At 60.4% G+C, this 18,996-nt stretch overlaps 1 protein-coding gene across 1 annotated transcript in view; it reads right to left on the bottom strand.

Moving 5' to 3' along the window:
- The window catches only part of ABLIM3 (actin binding LIM protein family member 3), a 56,221-nt gene that overhangs the window by 5,259 nt on the left and 31,966 nt on the right, over positions 1-18,996 (bottom strand). Inside the window, exons 3-13 of the mRNA XM_072872291.1 lie at positions 16,595-16,778; positions 16,068-16,180; positions 13,357-13,483; positions 13,126-13,219; positions 8,081-8,168; positions 5,919-5,977; positions 5,275-5,346; positions 4,690-4,845; positions 3,590-3,619; positions 2,888-3,017; positions 425-475 (exon numbers count right to left, since the gene is read on the bottom strand). Of these exons, the coding sequence (XP_072728392.1) occupies positions 425-475; positions 2,888-3,017; positions 3,590-3,619; positions 4,690-4,845; positions 5,275-5,346; positions 5,919-5,977; positions 8,081-8,168; positions 13,126-13,219; positions 13,357-13,483; positions 16,068-16,180; positions 16,595-16,778 (1,104 nt within the window). The remainder of the gene's footprint in view (positions 1-424; positions 476-2,887; positions 3,018-3,589; positions 3,620-4,689; positions 4,846-5,274; positions 5,347-5,918; positions 5,978-8,080; positions 8,169-13,125; positions 13,220-13,356; positions 13,484-16,067; positions 16,181-16,594; positions 16,779-18,996) is intronic.

The following is an 18,996-nucleotide window of genomic DNA, read 5'->3' as shown; positions in this document are numbered from 1 at the left end:
GGGTTTTGATTTTTCTCCAGGACTCCATGTGAAACTGCAAATTACCTTCTTCATCCCTTTCCCAAGGCTGCTCTGGCTCCTGGCATCAACAAGCAACAGCTACCCTTGTCCCCTCTGCCACCCCTCCATGGCCTTGCTCCCCCTCCCACAGCTATCCCTGTCCCTGGCACTGCTGACAGCCTTCGCCTCCATTCCTCGCAACAGGGATGAGGTTCAAAGCTGCCTTTTACTTGCACTGAACCCTACACTCTGCTGCCTGGAGGGGAAGCAGGAGCATCAGCCCACCAAAGCCCAGCTCACCTTGACACCTGCTCCCATCTCCCACCCTGCCCCTAAACACGACTCAGCCAGATCAACCCCGCACTGGTGCCCTGCCCCGCTTCCCCCATGGAGCAGACGCCGGCGCACAGATGGCAGACCATACCGTGTCGCTTATAGATGGGGGGTTTCCGGTAGATGTTACTCTCGCCAGCAGCTGGTGGCAGAAGAAAGAAAGAAAGGGAAGAAAGAAGGAAAGAAGGGAGGAAGGGGAGGTCAGCGTGGGTGTGCTGAGAGTGGACAGGACAGAAGTCCTGCAGGAGACGCTATCCCCACACCACATTTCCATCACACAACCGCCTCCGGGTCCACGCGTCCCACAGGAGTGCAGTGCCAGGCCAGGGCCAGGCGGGCTCCAGGATGGGCAGCAGGAGCGCGGTCCTGGGGCCGCCCTTGGGCAGTGGTGCGCACACAGGACATGCAGTGAGCGCCCCAAGGTCAGCATGCACTGCGGGGCGGCGGGCGCAGCCAGCCCCGGGAGGGAGCGGCACAGCCAGGAACCACCGGCCACCCCTGCCAGCCGGCAGCAACGCACCACGGCTCACGCTGGTGCGGTTTCTTGGGGGTGCCAGCGCCTGGAAGAACCGCCTGCAATCTACCTGGGGGCGAAACAACATCAGCCAAAGCCTCTTTCCGCAGCAGAGAGAGAAAAGAGCGAGCTGGGAGGGAAAGCGAGTTGGAGCCTGGCACTGAGAGCTACAGCCCCCGCGCAGGGGCCAGGCAGCAGAGCTGGCGGAGCAGGGAGGGGGCCATCCATAAACCACCGACCGTCAGCGGGAAGGCAGGGCAGGGCAGGCAGCGGGGCCGAACCCTGGCAGGGATGGGATGGAAGCAGGAGACCATGGTGGGGAGCCTCTAGGTGTCCTCACGGTGCTGTCCCAGGGCATCGGCTATACGTTGTGGAGGGTTCCACACTTTGGAGGACAAGGGCAGTGGGAGATGCCTACAGCTGAGCAGGGTGGTCTGGGGCTCTGGCCCCCCTGAGCGTGCTGAAGGATGGATGGGCAGCTCTGCCTGCTTCCCTCCCCACTCTCCCCTTCTGCCCGCTCCGTCCCCATCCCCGTGGGCTCTGCATGGCAGGGAGCGGGTGGTGGCCCTTACCTGGTGGCCCCCTGCAATCCCTGCAGAAGGGGAGCAGGCATCTGGCAAGCCCAGAAGACTCTGGGGGGAGGGAGCGGCGGGCCCTAGGGGGAGTATAAAATAGTCATCTGTAGTGATGGGTGCGGAAAGGCCTCCGGCAGACACGCTTCGGCTTGTGATCCTGGGGGGAGGTAGGGGAGGGGGAAGGCTCTCCGCAGGGGACTCGTCTTCATGTGGGGGGTGGAGGAAGGTTGGGGAAGAGGAAGAAGAGGGATGTTGCAAGGATCAAGCAGACCCCGGGCAGCTCTGGGACGTCCGGGTGGTGATGGGGAGGGAGGAGGGTTCAAGCTGCAGGTCCTGTTTATGGATGGCCTCTACCAGGGGTAGATCCTGCTGCCAGCTGGCTCTAGGCAGGCGGTGGAGCTACGCATGCGACACAGTGGGGACGACACATGCGGGCATGCCACAGACACGGCGCTTCCCTGGGGACCGGGGTGCTCCAGAGCCTACCTGGGATGTGGAAATGCTTGGGCGCTTGGTATGAGGTTGGAGTGGAGGACCTCACATCTAACTGGCTATAGTAGGGGGAGCTGCGCCCGCTCTCGGTGCCTACGCAGTGCCGAGCAGAAGCAGCCATAAGTGACCGAGAGAGAGAACAAGAGGCAGAAGAAAACGGGTGTTAAATGCAGTGGCGTTAGAAGAGCGGGGGGCGACCCACGTGGCGGGGGTGATGGGGACGTGCGCCAGGCCATGGTCCAGGATGGGGCGTGATGGAGCAGGGCAAGATTTCCCACATCTCCGGAGGAAAGCGGGATGCAGAGGAAACCCTGTGTGCCGGTGCTGTTACAGGGCAGCAGGTTGCCCTGCCGCTGGTGAGAGGAAAGCCGAGCGTGCTGCAGAGGCAAAAGGTGATGGGCCCTTGGCGGTGCAGCGTGCAGGTAGTTTGGGGAATGCAGGACCTCCAGAATTACTGACCTCGGATTTTCCCAGTCATTCCTCCCTGGCTTCAAAGGACAGGAGACATGGTACGGACACACGCTGCTTCCCCCTTGACACACTCCAGGGTGTGCACACATGTGTGTGTGTAAGGACCCCCCCTTGCAGCACTGGCTGGGCACAAGCACTCTTGTGCACGCCCCTCCCAGAGCTACCAAGCCAGGTGAGGGATCTTTACTGGACCTGGGGGTCACCTCTCTCCCCACCCCATCCTCCATGAGCCCCAGCTCAGGTCTGAGCCAGGACAAAGCCCCCTCGGCCTCTCCTCGCAAGACAAGAGTCAGGGGAATCAGAGGATGCACACAGCAGCTGGTCACTGCCCCACAGCTCCTGTTGCTGTCAGACCCCCATGGACGCCCCCAGGCCTCCTGCCTGCTTGCCAGAGGAGGGACCACTGAGGTCCCCTAGGAGAAGCAGGGGACAGTCTGGTGAACCCCGCTCCACTTGGGGGTCTGAGCTTCGCCCAGCCTGGGGTTGCAGCCAAAATCCTCACCTGAGCGGTAGAAATGGTGGGGGGACCTTGGTATGGTGGGGGACATGCCCTGGCGGCTGTAGGTGGGGGAGTCGATGTAGCCAGGGCTGGAGGCTCGCCTCTGCCGCGTGTCAAAGCTCTCGTAGATGTCCTGGGGATGGGGAAAGGCATGGAGAGAAGCGCAGTTAGAGCTGGCGGGATGAGGGACAAGGCAGGTCAGTGCCTTGACAGTCCTGTGGGGAGGTGTCCCACGGATGGGTGTCCCAGTGCTTGTGGCAGCCCAGGAGGGTGCATGCTTTGTGGTGTGACGTGCTGGGCAGCATGCGTGTCCTCCGCAGCTGGAGGGGGTCCCCAAGCTGCTCTGACTCCCCACTGCCAAAGTGCAGGCAGTGAAGCCCAGGGTTTGGGACAAGGTGACAGTGTCCGGCCAGAGGCTTTCTCCCCCTTGCCCAGAGACTGTCCCCTTCCCCTGTGCTCGTTCCCAGTTACTGGCGTCCCCCTTCATGCGACAGAAGCTGCACCCTGGGTCCACTCTGCCAGGGAGGGCTTGCACACTGCTCTCCCCAGGCCCGAAGGACAGGATGCTCCTGGACAGTCTCCCCCCACTTTGGGGCAGCACCCGGGCAGCGGGACGTTCAGCAGAGCCCCAGCGGTCCCTGGGCAGAGGGATGCCCTGCGGCGGCAGCAGGTGACAGACCCCTTGGTGCCCACCAGGGGCATTACCTGTGAGTACGGGGAGAGGGTCCCGAGGGACTGGAGGCAGCAGGAGGCAAAGTGGGGGGAGAGAGAGAGAAAGAGAGACAGCACATGGTTAAGGGGAACAGTGACAGACTGGGGTCCCACAGCGGCTTGTTTTCCCCATGTTACAGCCTCATCACAGCTGCCAGGCAGTGAGGGCGGCTGGTGGCACAGCTGGAGCCGAACTGTGGCAGGACGCCGGGCAGGAAGCCCCTAGCCAGGAGGGGAGCTGGCGTGAGGATGGCACCTCCTGAATCAGCAGCCTGCACCCCTTCTCAGAGACCTTGGTGGAGCAGCTGCAAGGGGGGAAGGCAGCTGCTGGCCCCGCAGTGCTCCACAGCAGGCCATGGCCATGCTGCCCGCACCATCACTGGGTGGGCTGGAGGAAACCAGACTTGTGACAAGCCTTGGGACAGGAGATGTAAGAGATGCTGCTGCTGGACCACCTCAGGTCCCCCATCTCTGTGTGAGCTGCTCAGACATGGGACTGCTTGGGCATCATCTCATCACACGCTTGCAAAAACGCACTGACCGAGCCCCCTTCCCTCGGCTGCGGGGCCAGCAGCCAACAGGGGCAGCCCTGCTGTGCCCCAGAGATGCCATGCTGGGGCTGGGTGGCCAGGAGGATTGCCTGCCAGGGGCCAGGCTTTGGGCTGAGCCTGCTGGCTGTCTGCCCCTCCACCCCGGAGGGATGCACACATGCTGCATGCCCTCCTCCTCTCCTGCTGCAGGCTGTGATGGGTGAGCTCCCTGCCACATCGCTCCCGAGGGTGATGTCTCCTCCTGCACAGCGCTGTCTGTCCCTGCACGTCGGGTCTGCGGCACAGTGTAAGCAGGGTGCTGCCATCAGCTGATAAGGTCACTGGTTTCTTTCTTACTCTATAGCAGCAACACTAAGATTTCCCTTCCAGCCCAGGCCCTCTTCCCAGTGATGGGGAGCCTCCAGGAGAGGTCTTACCCCAGCCCCTGCCTCCCTGCAGTATTCCCACTGGAGTGAGCAAACCCATGTGCAGTTTCCCCCATTGCCCCAAATTGGGGTCCGGCTCCCTGTGCAGCCTGGCATTGGGTGTATCGAGACTCAGTACCTCCCCATAGCTATATCTCTCCAGCGTCTCATCCGACGTGTATCTGTGATAGGGCTCGTAGGAAATGAGGTCAGGACGCTGCACTTCATAGATGGCTTTAATCTTGGGAAGAGCTGCCAGGTCTTTGTAATTAAGGATCTCATTATCCACTTTAGCCTAGGGAGAGGAGAGACAGAAAGACGGAAAGGAAGAGGAGGAGAGAAGGAAGGGGAAGCTGGAGCACACAGTGTGGAGCCAGCACAGAGCAGACAGAGCCCACCATCACCCCCACAGCAGGAAGAGGTAAGAGGAGATGCCTGAGAGGCAGCAGTGGGAAGGGGCAGAGGAGCTGGGAGAGTGGGACTGTGCCCCTCCGAGCACTCCTGGTCTGTGCCAATGGCACTGGCAGTATGGCATGCTGCTGGGGCGAGGGGGCACGGCTTGTCTGTGCTGTCCCCAAATGCTGGGCGCTGTCCCCAGTCCCCAGGGGGATGCCTCACACTGCAGAGCAGCACTGGGAACTGCCTCTCCCTTCCCTGGGGCCGGAGCTTCCGTCCTGCCCTGCACAGACGAGGGGCACAGACCAAGGGGCAGAGCTGTACTTACGCAGATGACGCGGTTCGGGGAGCCGATGCTGGAACCGGGGGGTGAGATGGAGGTTTCCGATGTCCTTCTGTGCTGTGGAGGGAGAAAAGCAGAGGACAAGTGAGAGCATGGTGAGGAGGGACCCCTGAGCAGGCACAATGCTGGGTGCAGTAAGCAAATTGTTGGGTTTGGGGCTGAATTTCACTCAAGGTCCAGTTCCTCTGCCCTTTCATCCACTTGCTGCCGGTGCCCATAGCCATTGCAGGCTGCCCTGCCACCCAGCTTTGCACCATGGCCTCTCTTGGGGCCAGATCCAGTGTCAGGTGAGTTGCCTGGCAAGACCCAGCGGGCAGCTGTTCCCATGGCCAGCCGGGCGCAGAGAGGGAGCAACAGCTCGAAGGGTGCAGGGGGTTGGTGAGGGGACTGCTGTGCCCCCTGCCCGGCTGTGGCGCGGGCTGGTGCCAGCCAGGAGGCAGGTGCCCACTAACAGCCTCGGCCACAGCCACCCGCCATTCTCTGGGCAGCAGGGATTGAACACGTGCCAGCCTCGGGAAGCCTCCCCAGGCTTGGACACTGCTACAACAGTTCACCTCCAGCAGGGACTCGGGGGCAACATCACCTGGGACGTGCCACCTCTCAGAGATGCCCCTCACCCTACTGCCTACCTTTAGTTTCTTCTCTGCTCTGGCCGCCTGCTTGCAGATGGGGTGCCACACTTCAGAGCCTGCAACGCAGCAAAGGGAAAGAGTTTCAGCTCCATGCACAGCTTGCTCCCACTGCTAGGGATTGTCCAGCTCCCCCTGCCATGGGGGAGTCCTGTCCTGTCCTGGCTGCCTCCAGCACTGACCTGCAGCCCATGGTGCCCCAGGGGGGAATGCGTCAGTGCTCTCCCTAGCAGCAGCTGCATTGAGCAACCGGTGTTCACAGAATCACAGAATCGTATAGGTTGGAAAAGACCTTTAAAATTATCAAGTCCAACTGTAAACCTAACACTACCAAGTCCACCACTAAACCACGTCCCTAAGTGCCACATCTACACGTCTTCTAAATACCTCCAGGGATGGTGACTCAACCACTTCCCTGGGCAGCCTGTTCCAATGCTTGACAACCCTTCCAGTAAAGAAATTTTTCCTAATATCCAATCTAAACCTCCCCTGGCACAACTTGAGGCCATTTCCTCTCGTCCTATCGCTTGTTACCTGGGAGAAGAGATGGACCCCCACCTCACTACAACCTCCTTTCAGGTAGTTGTAGAGAGCAATAAGGTCTCCCCTCAGCCTCCTTTTCTCCAGGCCCTCAGCTGCTCCTCATAGGACTTGTTCTCCAGACCCTTCACCAGCTTAATTGCCCTTCTCTGGACACACTTCAGCACCTCAATGTCTCTCTTGTAGGGAGGGGCCCAAAACCGAACACAGTATTCGAGGTGCGGCCTCACCAGTGCTGAGTACAGGGGGACAATCACTGCCCTAGTCCTGCTGGCCACACTATTCCTGATACAAGCCAGGATGCCATTGGCTTTCTTGGCCACCTGGGCACACTGCCGGCTCATATTCAGCCAGCTGTCAACCAACACTCCCAGGTCCTTCTCTGCTGGGCAGCAACCAGTGTTGTAGGAGTGCAACCCCTGCATGCTGGGGGGGCAGCTCCTGGGGGGCCCTGCAGGGGCAGGAGGTAGGAACTGGCGTCTCTCCATAGGGAGCAGAGCAGGAGGGAGGTGGTGAGCCCCGAGGATGCAGAGCAGGGGTCACCTGCTGGGTCCCACCAGCTTTCCTGGGTGCCTCCTCCACTACAGCACAGCCACAGGCATGCGCCCATCGGGAAGGCAGGGCAGTGGGGACTGGGTGTCCGTACTAAGAAACTAAACAGCTCCCAAGCGCCGAGATGTAGTGGCCAACACTACTAAATGGTGACAGCAAACCCAGGCATGTTTTTGGTGCAGCCCAACCAGCGCTCAGTCAGGCAGCTCCTGCTGGTTAAACTCGGGGTAACACCGACCCCAGGGCACCCACAGCCCCTCGCACGCTCTCTGGCCTGGAACCAGCAAAGCCACCGAGCTTCGCCCAGGTGTGTCCCGGGATGGATGCTGAGCACACCCATCCTGCTGCCTGTGACGGGGGCTTGCAGGGACCCCCACTCCGGCTCTCTCAGTGCACAATTCCCCCTTTGCCACCCACGGGGTCATTAATGACTCAGGGTGACAGGCAAGTACAGGTTACTAAGAGAAAACAAACCCTCCCTCTGTGCTGAAAATAGTCCCTAAGGCAGCTCCAGGCAGGGATGAGCTCCTTGCCAAAACCAAACCCAAACCATCCGGCCATGCCAAGCGAAAGCCTTACCCCTCTGGTGCTGCTTGCAGCATAACCTGGATGAGGGGAGTTGGGGATGGTGGGGAAGGGGTCCTGGGCCACCTCCCCTGGGGCTGGGGAGAGCGGGGAGCTGGGCGCAGGCCAGGGCCACATCCAGGCATGCCCAGCAGCGCTCCCCAGCTGTGCAGGGAGACTCGCAGGGAGCAAAAAGCTGCCAATGAGGAACAAAGTCTCCTCCAGCTCAGCAGCAGGGAAGGTTTCATGGAGAGAAATGATTGCTGCATGGCCCAGGAAGAGCACAGGGGCTGGAGAGCAGTGGAGAGGGGTCTCTGGCATTGCTGGTGGGCACTGGGACTCTGCTGTGCAGAGAGACCCTTTTGGCTTTGATCGCCATAAGGACCAGAAGCCCAAGTGTCCCCACAGCCAGCACACCTCCACACAGCCATGCTGGTCTGCCTCACTCAGGTCCATGCCCCAACGTGGGGCAGAGGAGTCCCTCCTCACCGCAGCGGGATCCCTACCTGTGAGGTACATCTCCTCTCCTTCCGTGAACATCTGGTGGCAGCGGACACATCTGGCACAGGTGGGGTGGTAGTGCTTCCCTCCTGCCTGCAAGGGCAAGCAGAGAAAGAGGGGCCCCTGAGCAAGGCAGGACATGGCGTCCTCCCCAGCAGCCCCCTCTGCTGCAGGCAATGACGAGGTGAATGTGGCAAAACTGCTCAGAGTGCCCTCGGAGACCACTGCAGTGTACAGAGAAAACCAGGACCACTTCATCACTAATGCTTCTGCAGGACTACAAGCTGGACTGGGACCCTTCTGCTCTCCTTGAATTGTCCAACACAGGAAAGCAGAGCTAGGAGGTCCCAAACAAGATACCCCTACAAACCTTACCCCTAATAAATTGTCCTTGGACTCTGGAAATAGCTGAGACTCCCTGCAGTAATGCTCAGCCAAGCAGCCATGCTTTGCACCAGCTCCTTCCCTCTACAGGTGTGAAGAGAAACAGCAAATTTGGCCCAGGATGTCACAGCAGGGAAGCAGTAAAGGGAGAAGAGCCCCAAAGATAAACCTTGCAAAGCACAGGCTTCCTCTTGCTGTCAGATCACCCTGGCTACCATTGCCAGCCTCTCTCTCTAAAGAAACTTTTCTCCTTCTGTGAAGCCATGCCCAAACTTCAGCACTAGCAACATGCTATTCCCCAGCTGAGCAGGAGCTGGGCTGTTCCCTTTGCTCTTTGACAGGGATAATAGCTTTAATTGGTAGCTTGTTTCTACTCAAAGTGTCTGCTAGCATTTCAATTATAGGCTCGTTTTCTGGGCTGGGAGGCAGGAGCTGGCTCAGGGCACAAGGAATCTGGACTGTGCTGTTACAGCTCAACCCCAAAGGACATATTACTCCCATAATAATCCAAGAGAAGAGGAAGGATAATTCAAGGAGGCAGAAGGAAGATGAAGCTCTGGCTGACAAAGGGGAGGGTTATGATAGAGGGGGCTGGAGCTGGTTTGAAACAGGGAGGATCAACAGGAAAATTTGCTGTGAGGATAACTGAGAATCTGCCAGTTGATTGCCCATAAAAATCACCCTGGAACTCAATGTCCTTGCGGTGCACACAGCAGCCAGTGGCTTTTCCCTTCAGTTTATGCCAAAAATGAGTGGAAGGTTTTAGGGCAGGCAGGGGACGTGACTGGGAGAGTTTGGACCCCTCTTCCTTTCATTGCAGTGCACCTCAATCCAGGGAGGGGACAGCCCTGCACCCCAGGCACCTCCCCATGCCAGCTGGAAGCAGCACAACGTACTCCTGGGCTGGCCCAAGTGAGCCCACAATCCAAGTATCCCCAATTCACACACGAAAGCCTGGTAACACGGCAGGAAAGTCACCAGTGGGAGGGCTGCAGAGACAGACCCACCGTGAATGCCAATGAGCAGCAAGGAAGGTGCCAGCCGTGGTCACCCAGGCTCTCCGGTGGGACGGGAGAGGTCCCCACGACAGTGGCTTGCACTGAACGCTTCGCCAGCCTGAGCAAACACACCAGCTGGTTCCAGGCTACAGAGAGTCTAAAGAGAGGTCTTATCCCTAAAAGCCTCGTCTGGAGCCACCGGTGTCATTGACATTGTGCCAGTGCGCTCATCGTGTCTCACACGTGCCGCTCCAGGGAGATGTCCCACTGGCCCTGCCAAGGCAGAAGCTCCCTAAGGACGGCCGGTTCCTCCTGCTCTGCCCGAGTCCCTGCGCATATAATCCTGCCCGTGCTAGCACCCCCCCAGCAGGTACCCACCAGCCAGTGCCACATACCCAGGACAGGCACGCTGAGCTGTGTCAGTTGGAGGAGACAGCCATAAACACAGCGAGAAGAGATTAAAAACAACCCAGCTAAAGCCCAACTCCTAAATGTTGCGGGCCAGTGTGCCTACGGCTCCCCTCGCTTGTATTTCCAGCTAGCTAGAGACAGCTAACGCTGGGGACACAGGGCCCTGATGACTGATGTGCCAACTCCCCCCAGTCCCTCTCCGAATTTGGGATGGGTTTGGTGCTCTTGGACCCTCTTAGTATCCCCAATGGCTTAGTGTGCTGACAGGAAGGGGAAAAAAAAATTCTATGTATCTTTTCCTATCTAGACTATATGGGCTGCTGTCACAGGTCAGACCATGCCAAAAAGGGATGCTTTGCAGATCAGGGTGTGGATGTGGAGGGAGGCTCCTCTGGCAGCATGTACCAGCCCAGTCCCACCTTTCATTTCAATGCAGATCTTCTTCAGAAACCACCCAACATCTCAACACCCACCACTCCCCCTCAAAGAGCAACTCTCCAAACCATGCACAAACCTTGTTCCTTTTCTATTGGTTAATATTACAGCTCGTAAGAGGCTGGTAGAGGCTGCGAGGGAAGGGACCTGCTTGTTATCACTTCGCGTCCCTTAAAGACTCATTAATCATCCAAGCCTGGCTGTGCAGCTCAGAGTGGTTGGGAAAGTCCAGAGGCTGCTGGGATAGCATGAGAAGGCTCCTCAAGACCTAAAATTATTTAAAGGCACCCTTTCCATTTTGCACTCTGCTGGAGAAGACAATTAAAGCCTCTGGTTTTACAGGAGATTGTTCAATACCGTGAGAAGGCACGTACCCGGGGAGGGTGGGCTCAGCCCTGTCTGTGGGGAGGCAAGGGATGCCCACAGCACCCACGGGCTCCACGGTGCTCGCCTGGCACAGCCGCCCAGCACCCAAACCTGATGCTCCTCTCAGCTCTGTGACGGCACCTGAGAGGAGGTGGCACCTCAGCTCTGCCCGCGGGGACCCCGGCACTTGGGCGCATTACTTCTATTACTTCTCTGTCACATAAGGAGGGCTGGACTCCCTTGCCTGGTCGTGGGTGCAGCAGGCAAAGTGACGGCCATTCGGAGCATCTCATGGGATGCAGCCAGCCTCTTCCCACAGCCTGGCAGAGCTGCCAACCACTCCAGCCAGGGAGAGCCGATGCTGGGAGCAGAGCCTGGGACCAGGACGGAGGGCACAGGGAAGAGGCGGAGGACAAAGCAGGAGGGAATGTAGAGCTAATGCTGGGAGAACAGCTGGGGGAGATATAGGCAAGGGAGAGTGGGGAAGGCTGCCTCCTTGTCACCGCCCTGGGGCCATCTCCAGCTCGCAGGCGGGCTGCCACCACCTGCACGCCTGTCATGCCTGCAGAGCTGCTCTCTGTCTGTCCCCTCAGACACGCAGCAGCAGGAACACCCTGTGCTCATCCTGACTCCACTGTGGCTGCGCCAAGTGAGGAGAACCCCGAGAGTGGTGCAGCGAGGAGGCAGCGGTGCCTGAGGGTGCTGGCCAGGCTGGCAGCACAGCCTCCGAGCGCAGGGCAGGCGTCCCAGGTCCCCTCTGGCTCTTCTCACCCACCCTCACATCCCACACTATGGAACACCCAGCCTGCTTGCCCTCCTGGGGTGTCTGAGGATGCTCCTGTCCTGGCAGGGGGTTATTGGGGACCAGACTGCCCAGGGGAGCAGCAGCAGGGATTCAGCCTCAGGGGGTCCTCTGGCTTCACCGTGCTCTGCTCAGACGTTTGCTAATCAAGTGGCCCCATGATGGGCAGCCGGCCCGCGGCAGCCGCTGCAGCGCTGAGCTCATGCTCATAGCAGCCAGCATCGGGACTGCTGCCGAAGCCTGGAGTCGGCAGAAAGCCTTCCCAGGCAGAGGCAGCTCCCTGAAGAGGGGGAAGATGCTGGAGGGCTCCTGGCACCTGGATGCTTTCAGGCCAGCCCAGCCAGCAGGACCAGAGGGGGTGACCACTTCTTGGTAGGCTGTGAGTGAAACAGGCTGGAGATGTCCTGGAACAGCTCTCAGCAGGCTGGAGACCTACACAGCCACTGCCACTCCAGCTCACAGCACCTGCGGTCTGGCTTGCTGTGGAGTCACAGTACCTCTGATTTTGGGATACAGCTTCCTATTGCTGCTGTCTGGAGATGGCAGAGGTGGGGATGCCAATGCCACCTACACCTTTCCCTCCCATGAAGGGAAGGTCTCAGGAGTGACTGAGCACACTTTCAGCATTGCTGCCTCTCTACACTACCACAGCCCAGCCCCACAGCATCACCAGGGGGTCCAAAAATCACAACAGGTTTCATTCTGACATCTTTCCCTCTGCCTCCTGAGCCTTTAGTTTACCCTCAGACCAGATTTTCTGGCTTTTTCTTTTCCCCTGCAAATGTTGGGGTAAGAAACAGAAAGCATGACAGGACACCTCACCTCCAGGAGCAGGGACTGCAGGAAGGACCTGACTGCCTGGCTGATGGGAAGGACCAGCCCTGATGGACCTCTCTGTCCCTCCCCAACAGCAAACCCCACTCCCCCCACCTCTGCTGGCTGTGCAGGTCCACTATAGCCCAAAACATCCTCCACGGCCACCTGCATCCATCCTTGCTCTGGGATCCCTGTGGGATCCCTGCATCTCCCGGTGGCTCTGCCAGAGCAGCCTCTGCTGGCCAGCAAGGTGATGAGCAAAGCCCCCTCTGGATTTGGCCCAGGACAGGGGACCCCCTGCTTTGGTAGCTGTCCTGCAAAGGGGTGTGCCATGGGGACGGCTGCCTGCAGGCAGGGTGCTGCAGCCCCTGCCCAGGCTCCGCAGCGGGCAGCCATGCTGGCTGTTTCCAAGGCAACAGGCAGGCTGCCTGCACAGGGATGCGCTCAGAAGGCGGGCTGGGGTGAGCATGGTGGGGACACTCCAGAGCCGGGCACGGTAGCAGCTGGTTAAGGCTACTGTCCCCACATCTTGGGCTCCGGACACATCCCAGCACATCCAGGCCACCACGTGCTCTGGCTGCTACTGAAGCTCCAGCACCCAAGCCACCTCTCTGAAGGTCTGCAGTGTGGCGTTGCTCCTTCCCCCGCTCCCACCCTCCAGAGAAGGTGGTCAGACTGTGTCCACACACCCGCCACAGGCCCTGAGAGACCAAGGGTAGCATGACAAGGGTGCAGGATGATGAAACTCCCACATCTCCCCAGGGCATGCACCTTGGAGCAGGATGCACACGGTCCCTATTACAGACGGGGACAGGGTGGCCGAGGCCCCGGGACTCACCTCCAGGACCCTGCCGCTGATGTACCGGTCGCAGGTCTCACACTTGATGCCGAACTGGGCATGGTAGTCGGACTCACAGTATGGGACACCATCCCTTTGGGAGAGGGAGGAGAAGGGGGTGAGCAGTGGGTGAGCCAGGCTGGGCACCCCTCGCTGCAGCCCCAGCCCCGGGGGGTGCAGCCCAGCAATGGCCAGCACGGCCAAGCCTGCTGCCAGCACAGTGGCACTCACTTGCTGATGTACTCGCCGGTGAGGATGATCCCGCATGTTTGGCACTTGAAGCAGCTGACATGCCACTGCTTCTCCAGGGCCAGGAGGGACTGGCCTTGCTTGATCTCCTCCTTGCAGCCTGCACAGTCTGAGGGGACAGAAGATGGGGGGAGAGCATGGGACCACCGCACCTCCCTGGTGGGAGGCTCGGCAGTGCGGCAGGAACACCCACATCTGCTGGCCCATGCCGAGGCACCCTGGCTGTTTAACCCAGTGTACCCCTTGCACTGAGAGGAAGCCCTGCCTCAGAGGACCTCCTTTTCTATGGGATGCTGCTGTTATAAAAACCCTGCTCCTGAGACCACTCCAGGGGCAGCCCCTTAGGGATAATTTCTTTATGGGGAATCATTTCTTTACAGGAATATGCCACCTCTGCTTGTTCCCAGCAAAGGAGCCAAAAGGAAAGCCTCCTGCTGGACCTGGGACCTCTGAGGCACCGCTGGCACCCAGCCACCCCGGCCAAGCACCCGCCGCAGCACAGAGCCCGGTCTCCCTGCAGGGCAGCGAGCTCAAACCAGGGCGACTGCGTGGGCTGCTGGGGCCGTGCTGCCCTGGAAGGTCCCCGGGGGCTCCCCTCCGGGGTGGGAGCGGTGGGAAGTGTCTGGCAGCGAGCGCAGCAGAGGAAGGGCTGTGCTCTCCGGCAGCCGCGTCCGGCCCTGCTGCAGTATTTACGAGACTCCCTTCCTTCCCCGCTTCCCCTGGCTCCCATCAAGGCTGGGAGCAGGAAGCACATGGACCTCGGACCCCTGACCTTGACTCCTCCTTGTCGTCTTCCCCCCTGGGCAGCAGGTTTGCCCGGATGGGGTTTCTCCTTAACTCCCTCCCTGCCGTGGCACCACAGAGGTGCAGCAGCCCTGCGCAGGCAGCCCGAGCAGGCAGGCTTTTCCACTGAGCCCATCCCCAGGCAGCTCCGCACCAAGCCTCTGCCCGCCAGGCAAAGCTAAGGGGGGTCAGGGGCGGATTTTTGACCCCTGGCAAAAAGCAGGCTGGCCAGCTCAGCTGAGCCCAGATCCGTTCCCTCTCACACAAGCGCTGCTGGTTTTTTTGTTGATAGCAGGGCTGGGGCTGCAGGGAGAGGCTCAGCATCCTTCTTCTAGGGATGTCCTCCCTGCAGAGTGCACCAGTGTGGGCTTCAGCAGGCAAACCTCCCCTGGCACCCTGTCTGGGTGGCACCGCCAGGGCACCTGGGCCGCAAGGGGCATGTGCAGGCAGCAGGCTTCATCTGACTGCTGCCTGTGGCTGCCTATGAATAAAGCATGGTGCCCTCAGGTAACCCCACTCTGCAGGTCAGGGAAGAGCGCTGGCAGGAAGGGGACGGGAAGGGAGAGGAAGGCAGGCAAGAGGCAGTGCGTGGCTGCCCTTCCCCTGCCCGCTGCCCCAGCCCTGCTATGGGAGACAGTGGGGTGCTGCGGGCTGGCCACAGCCTGCCTCTGGGCAGCTCAGGGTGCTGATGGAGGAAGATGGGGGAAGCCCTGTCCTCTGGCTGGGGCTCATTCAAACCCCACCACGTCCCCTAACTGCACCAAGGCCATGGTGAGAGCTGGGGGGAGGCAGCTTGGGGGAGCTCCCACGGACCCATTAGCACCAACTCATAACTCAGTCCAAACAGCCACCGGCAGTGCCACCACGGTGACTGGTTGACAAGGACGATGGGTGGTGACACCACGGTCCCAGGTCCAGCTCTCACTGCAGGGTTTGGCTCCTGGCACTGATGCTCCAAGGCTTGCTTAGCCGCAGCAGCAAGGGCCACCACCCAGCCCCCCATGGCTCAGCCCGCTGACGTGGCAGGGTTTGGGCACCATGGTGGGGCACAGCTCCCGGCTCTCCCTGCCTTCTGCCACCTGCCCACGCACTGCACTGAGACAGCTCCCCTGGGACTTGACAGCAGCAAACACGGGGCATATGGGAGACAGCGAAGCATGGACATTAACGCTGCAGTCCCATTGCTCTGGACAAGGGCTGAAGCAAGCCCCGTGTGCAGCAGCTGCGTGCCGCAGGGATGCTCTGCCAGCCCCCAAGCACAGCACCCACGGGATGTTCCGCAGTGGCCTGGGGCAGAAAGCCAGCAGCAAGGAAAGACCTGGGGGGGGGTAAAGCCCCATGAGAGGAGAATGACATGAAGAGAGGGTATCCCAGGGAACAACCTGGGGTCAAAACCAAGGCCAAATCCACCCAAAAGAGCCTGTCCATTGCTCTTGCTGAGTTTTAGCTTAGGTTCATGAGCACAAGGGGGTGAGCAGAGAAAGGCCTTCAGTGCTTGTAGAAGCAGCAAGTAACACCAGTGTTGGGAAAGCCAGGCGAGCGGTTGCGGGGCTGGCACTCAGACAGAGACCTTGGTGCAGCCAGACACAAAGCAATGTCGGGCACCGCCTCAGAGCAAACCCAGCTCCAAAACCTCCCCACTGCCCCAGACAGCACCTGCCGGGGTGGCGGCACCCGCCCAGGTCACAAACAGGCCAAGGGAGTTTCCGAAACCAGCAGTGACCTGCAATCCCGGGTGGAGCCATGGGACTACTCTGTTACTCCTCCAAAACCTCCATGAACACCCATGGTTCTGTGCAGCACTGCACACTGGCCCCAAAACCCATCCTGTCACCTCCTTGAGCACTGGTGCAGGGGCAAGTGGTCCCTCTCCTTGCAGCCATCACACAACACAAGAGCAGTCAACTTACGGCTGGGCCCATGGATCTTGATAGGTTTGGTACTGATGAGAGAATGGGAGCAGTTTTGGCAGACACAGTCCTTCCCACTGAATGTGACCTTGTCTCCGATGGGGAACGGCTTCCTGCAGCCAAGGAAAAGGTGGGGAGGCATGAGCCACTCGCTCCTCTCCACACAATGCTTGGGGCTGCTCATGAGCTCCTTCCCCAGCGACCAATGGGACCCGTGGTGCTGGGGAGCAGAAGGGCTCCAGGTGAGGGCTACAAGGGGAGGCAGGGAGTGTGCAACGTGTGCCGGGGCAGGAGGACCAATGCAGGCGTTAAGGCAGGTCTCCAGGCTGCAAAGGGAAGGGTTGGAGCCATTTCATTGCTTCCTAAGGGTTTCCACTAAGAAAATGCAGAGGAGGTGCCTGTTGTGGTGCTGAGCGGGGAATAAGGGGCTGCAGGCTAATGAACACCCCCCTCCCCGGTGCATGGCCAAGGGCTGCATGGGGCTTCTGCAGGGGGGTTGCATGCCCTCAGTGATAGCTTCAGCTCACCTGCAGGTGCTGCAGACGAAGCACTTGGGGTGGTAGGTCCTCCCCAGGGCAGAGATGACCTCTCCAGTGATGAAGTCCCCGCAGCTGTCACAGCGGGTCCCATAGAGCTGCTGGTAGTCGTGGGTGCAGATGTACTCCTGGTTCTTAAAGAAGAAGCCCGACTGGGCCAGGTCGCAGCCGCACACTGGGGGGGGAGGACATGCACCCGTCAAGGGGGCAGCAGGCAGGCCTAGCCCGGGGCCCGGCCGGGATCCCCGAGTCCACCTCTGCTGCTTCTCGGAGGGCTTCCCTGCCCACCAGCCGCGCTGGGGCCTTCCCCAGCACCACAAGATGTCAGTGTTGGGCTGCGGTGGGGTGCAGGATGGCGCTGCCCAGACAGCCAGGGCCGGGCACTGCCAGAGGAAACCCCAGTGCGGGGATGGGAACCCCTGCAGCCCCCACCCGCCTTGCACAAACAGCCCAGGAGGGCCCGTGGCACCCCCTCCTGGACCCACAGCACCTGGATGGGGCTCAGCCCCTCCATTTGACACTCACACGGTGTTGGGCAGCCAAGAACAAGACCGCAAAGGGTTGGGCATGCCCTAGAGACAGCTGGGGAGAGGTCTTCTCCACGCCCTGGAGCTCGGCCTTTTCCATGATGAGCCATCTCCACTCCCTGGCCTGGACGTGAAGCCATGCCCTAATGGGAACAGGTCCTGGGACACATTGGGGTTGGTGCTCTCACTGCTTGTTTTTCCATAGGTGTCCAGCCCAGCCTCGCTTCCTTCCCTGCTGTGGGAACCGTGGGTGGTGCACAGCCCATCAGAGTAATCCAAGGAGATGTGGCAAGCCCTGGCCCTTAGTGTCATTTCCCTCCTACGTCTCCTCCATCCACAGAGAGACCTCGAGAGTATCAGACCCTGGAAGGCACCTCAGAACGGCACAGGGACCAGGTCCTGGGGCCTTTGCACGATGCCCCCCACCTGTCCTGCAAGGTGGTGGGGTGGAAGGGGGAACTACAGAGCAACTGAGCACCCACTGGCATGGCCCATCTTGGTCTCTGTGTTACCCCTCACCCCCAAGCACCCCTCTGTCCTGTCCTCACACACCTCACCTGCACCTGTGGGCCAGCCCACACAGCAGCTACCCTCCCCAGGGCACAGCTGGACCTGCAGGGCCCACAGGGGCAGAGATGCAGCTCCTCTCCTGCAGAGCATCCCCTGCAAAGCTGCTCCCTGGAGCTGTGGCCAGACAGCCGGGGGGTACGGGGCCAGCACCCGCTGCTCTCCGAAACAGCCCGCCAGCATTTCCTCGTCAGTGGCAAGGGACAGGCCACCAGCTCTGGCACAGTATCAGGAAGCAGAAGCAAGAAAAACCGAGGCAGGCCTGGGCCCCGTTTGGTGTGGGACCCAGAGCACATCCCCAGGGGCCGCACCAGCCATGCCAGGCTCCTGGGGACACACTGGGGACAAGCTGTGGGGCTGGCGTGGGAGCCGGCAGCAGCCAGCCTGAGGTGGCAGGGGGTAAGAGCTGTGAGGGAAGGTGAGACAGGAGGATTTCCTCTCATTATTTATTGCCTTTCACTTGGAAATCAGGCAGTGAGCACTGCCAAGCTCTCCCTGCGGCTCCTGGCCCCTTTGAAGCCAGAGGCTGTCTGAGCTCTTTGTCTGGATGCGCAGCTCCCACTCCTCTGCACAGCAAGGCGGGAAGGGGCTCGGCACAGTGCCCCCCACCTGCAGGTCAGCCCCGAGGGCAACCTGGGGCCCACACCCCCTCCCAGAGACCCGGGGCTGCCCACACCACGGGGGACTGGGGCTGCAGCAGGGGTGGTGACAGCCCAGGGAAGAGTCCCCTCCGGCCAAACCCTCCGCTTCCAGGGGAGGAGCAGCAAAGCATGGCCAAGGGGACAGGGATTTATATCCTGCTTAGCGCAACGTGCTGGGAGCTTGGAAGACCAGAGAACTTTAAAAAGCCCTGGTAATGGGATGCTTTACAACCTACAGAAGCGGCCACTGGCCTGGTTGAGAGCGGCTGCTTTAATAAACGCGCTAAAGGAGCCCTTCAGCGTCAGCTCTGGGCCGTTAGCTTTTACTGCTCTGCAGCTCTCCTCTTGTGCTCAGGGAGGATTTGAGCAACCTCTCTCCTCTATTTCTGCCAGCCCCCAGGGGCCACCGAGCCCCAGCTGCAGCACACGGCATCCCACGGCACCTCAGTTGCATCCCACGTGTGGGTGGCAGCGATCTGTCACCCGCCCCCAGCCCCATCAGGAGCTGCTCCGGGTGTCTCCCCCGCCTCACTGCCTCTCAGCCAGGCTGGTGACACCTCCTCCTCCTCTCAATTCGGGGGCAGGCAGGTGGCTGAAGGACACGGTGGCCCCCCGAGATCACAGATGGGCCGTGGGTATGCTTGGGACCAGCGCAGCG

Source organism: Ciconia boyciana, chromosome 9 (genome assembly GCF_034638445.1).
Source record: "Ciconia boyciana chromosome 9, ASM3463844v1, whole genome shotgun sequence".
Classification (NCBI taxonomy): domain Eukaryota; kingdom Metazoa; phylum Chordata; class Aves; order Ciconiiformes; family Ciconiidae; genus Ciconia; species Ciconia boyciana.
The sequence above is the reverse complement of the archived record's forward strand: the minus strand, read 5'-3'. Positions and strand labels throughout refer to the sequence as shown.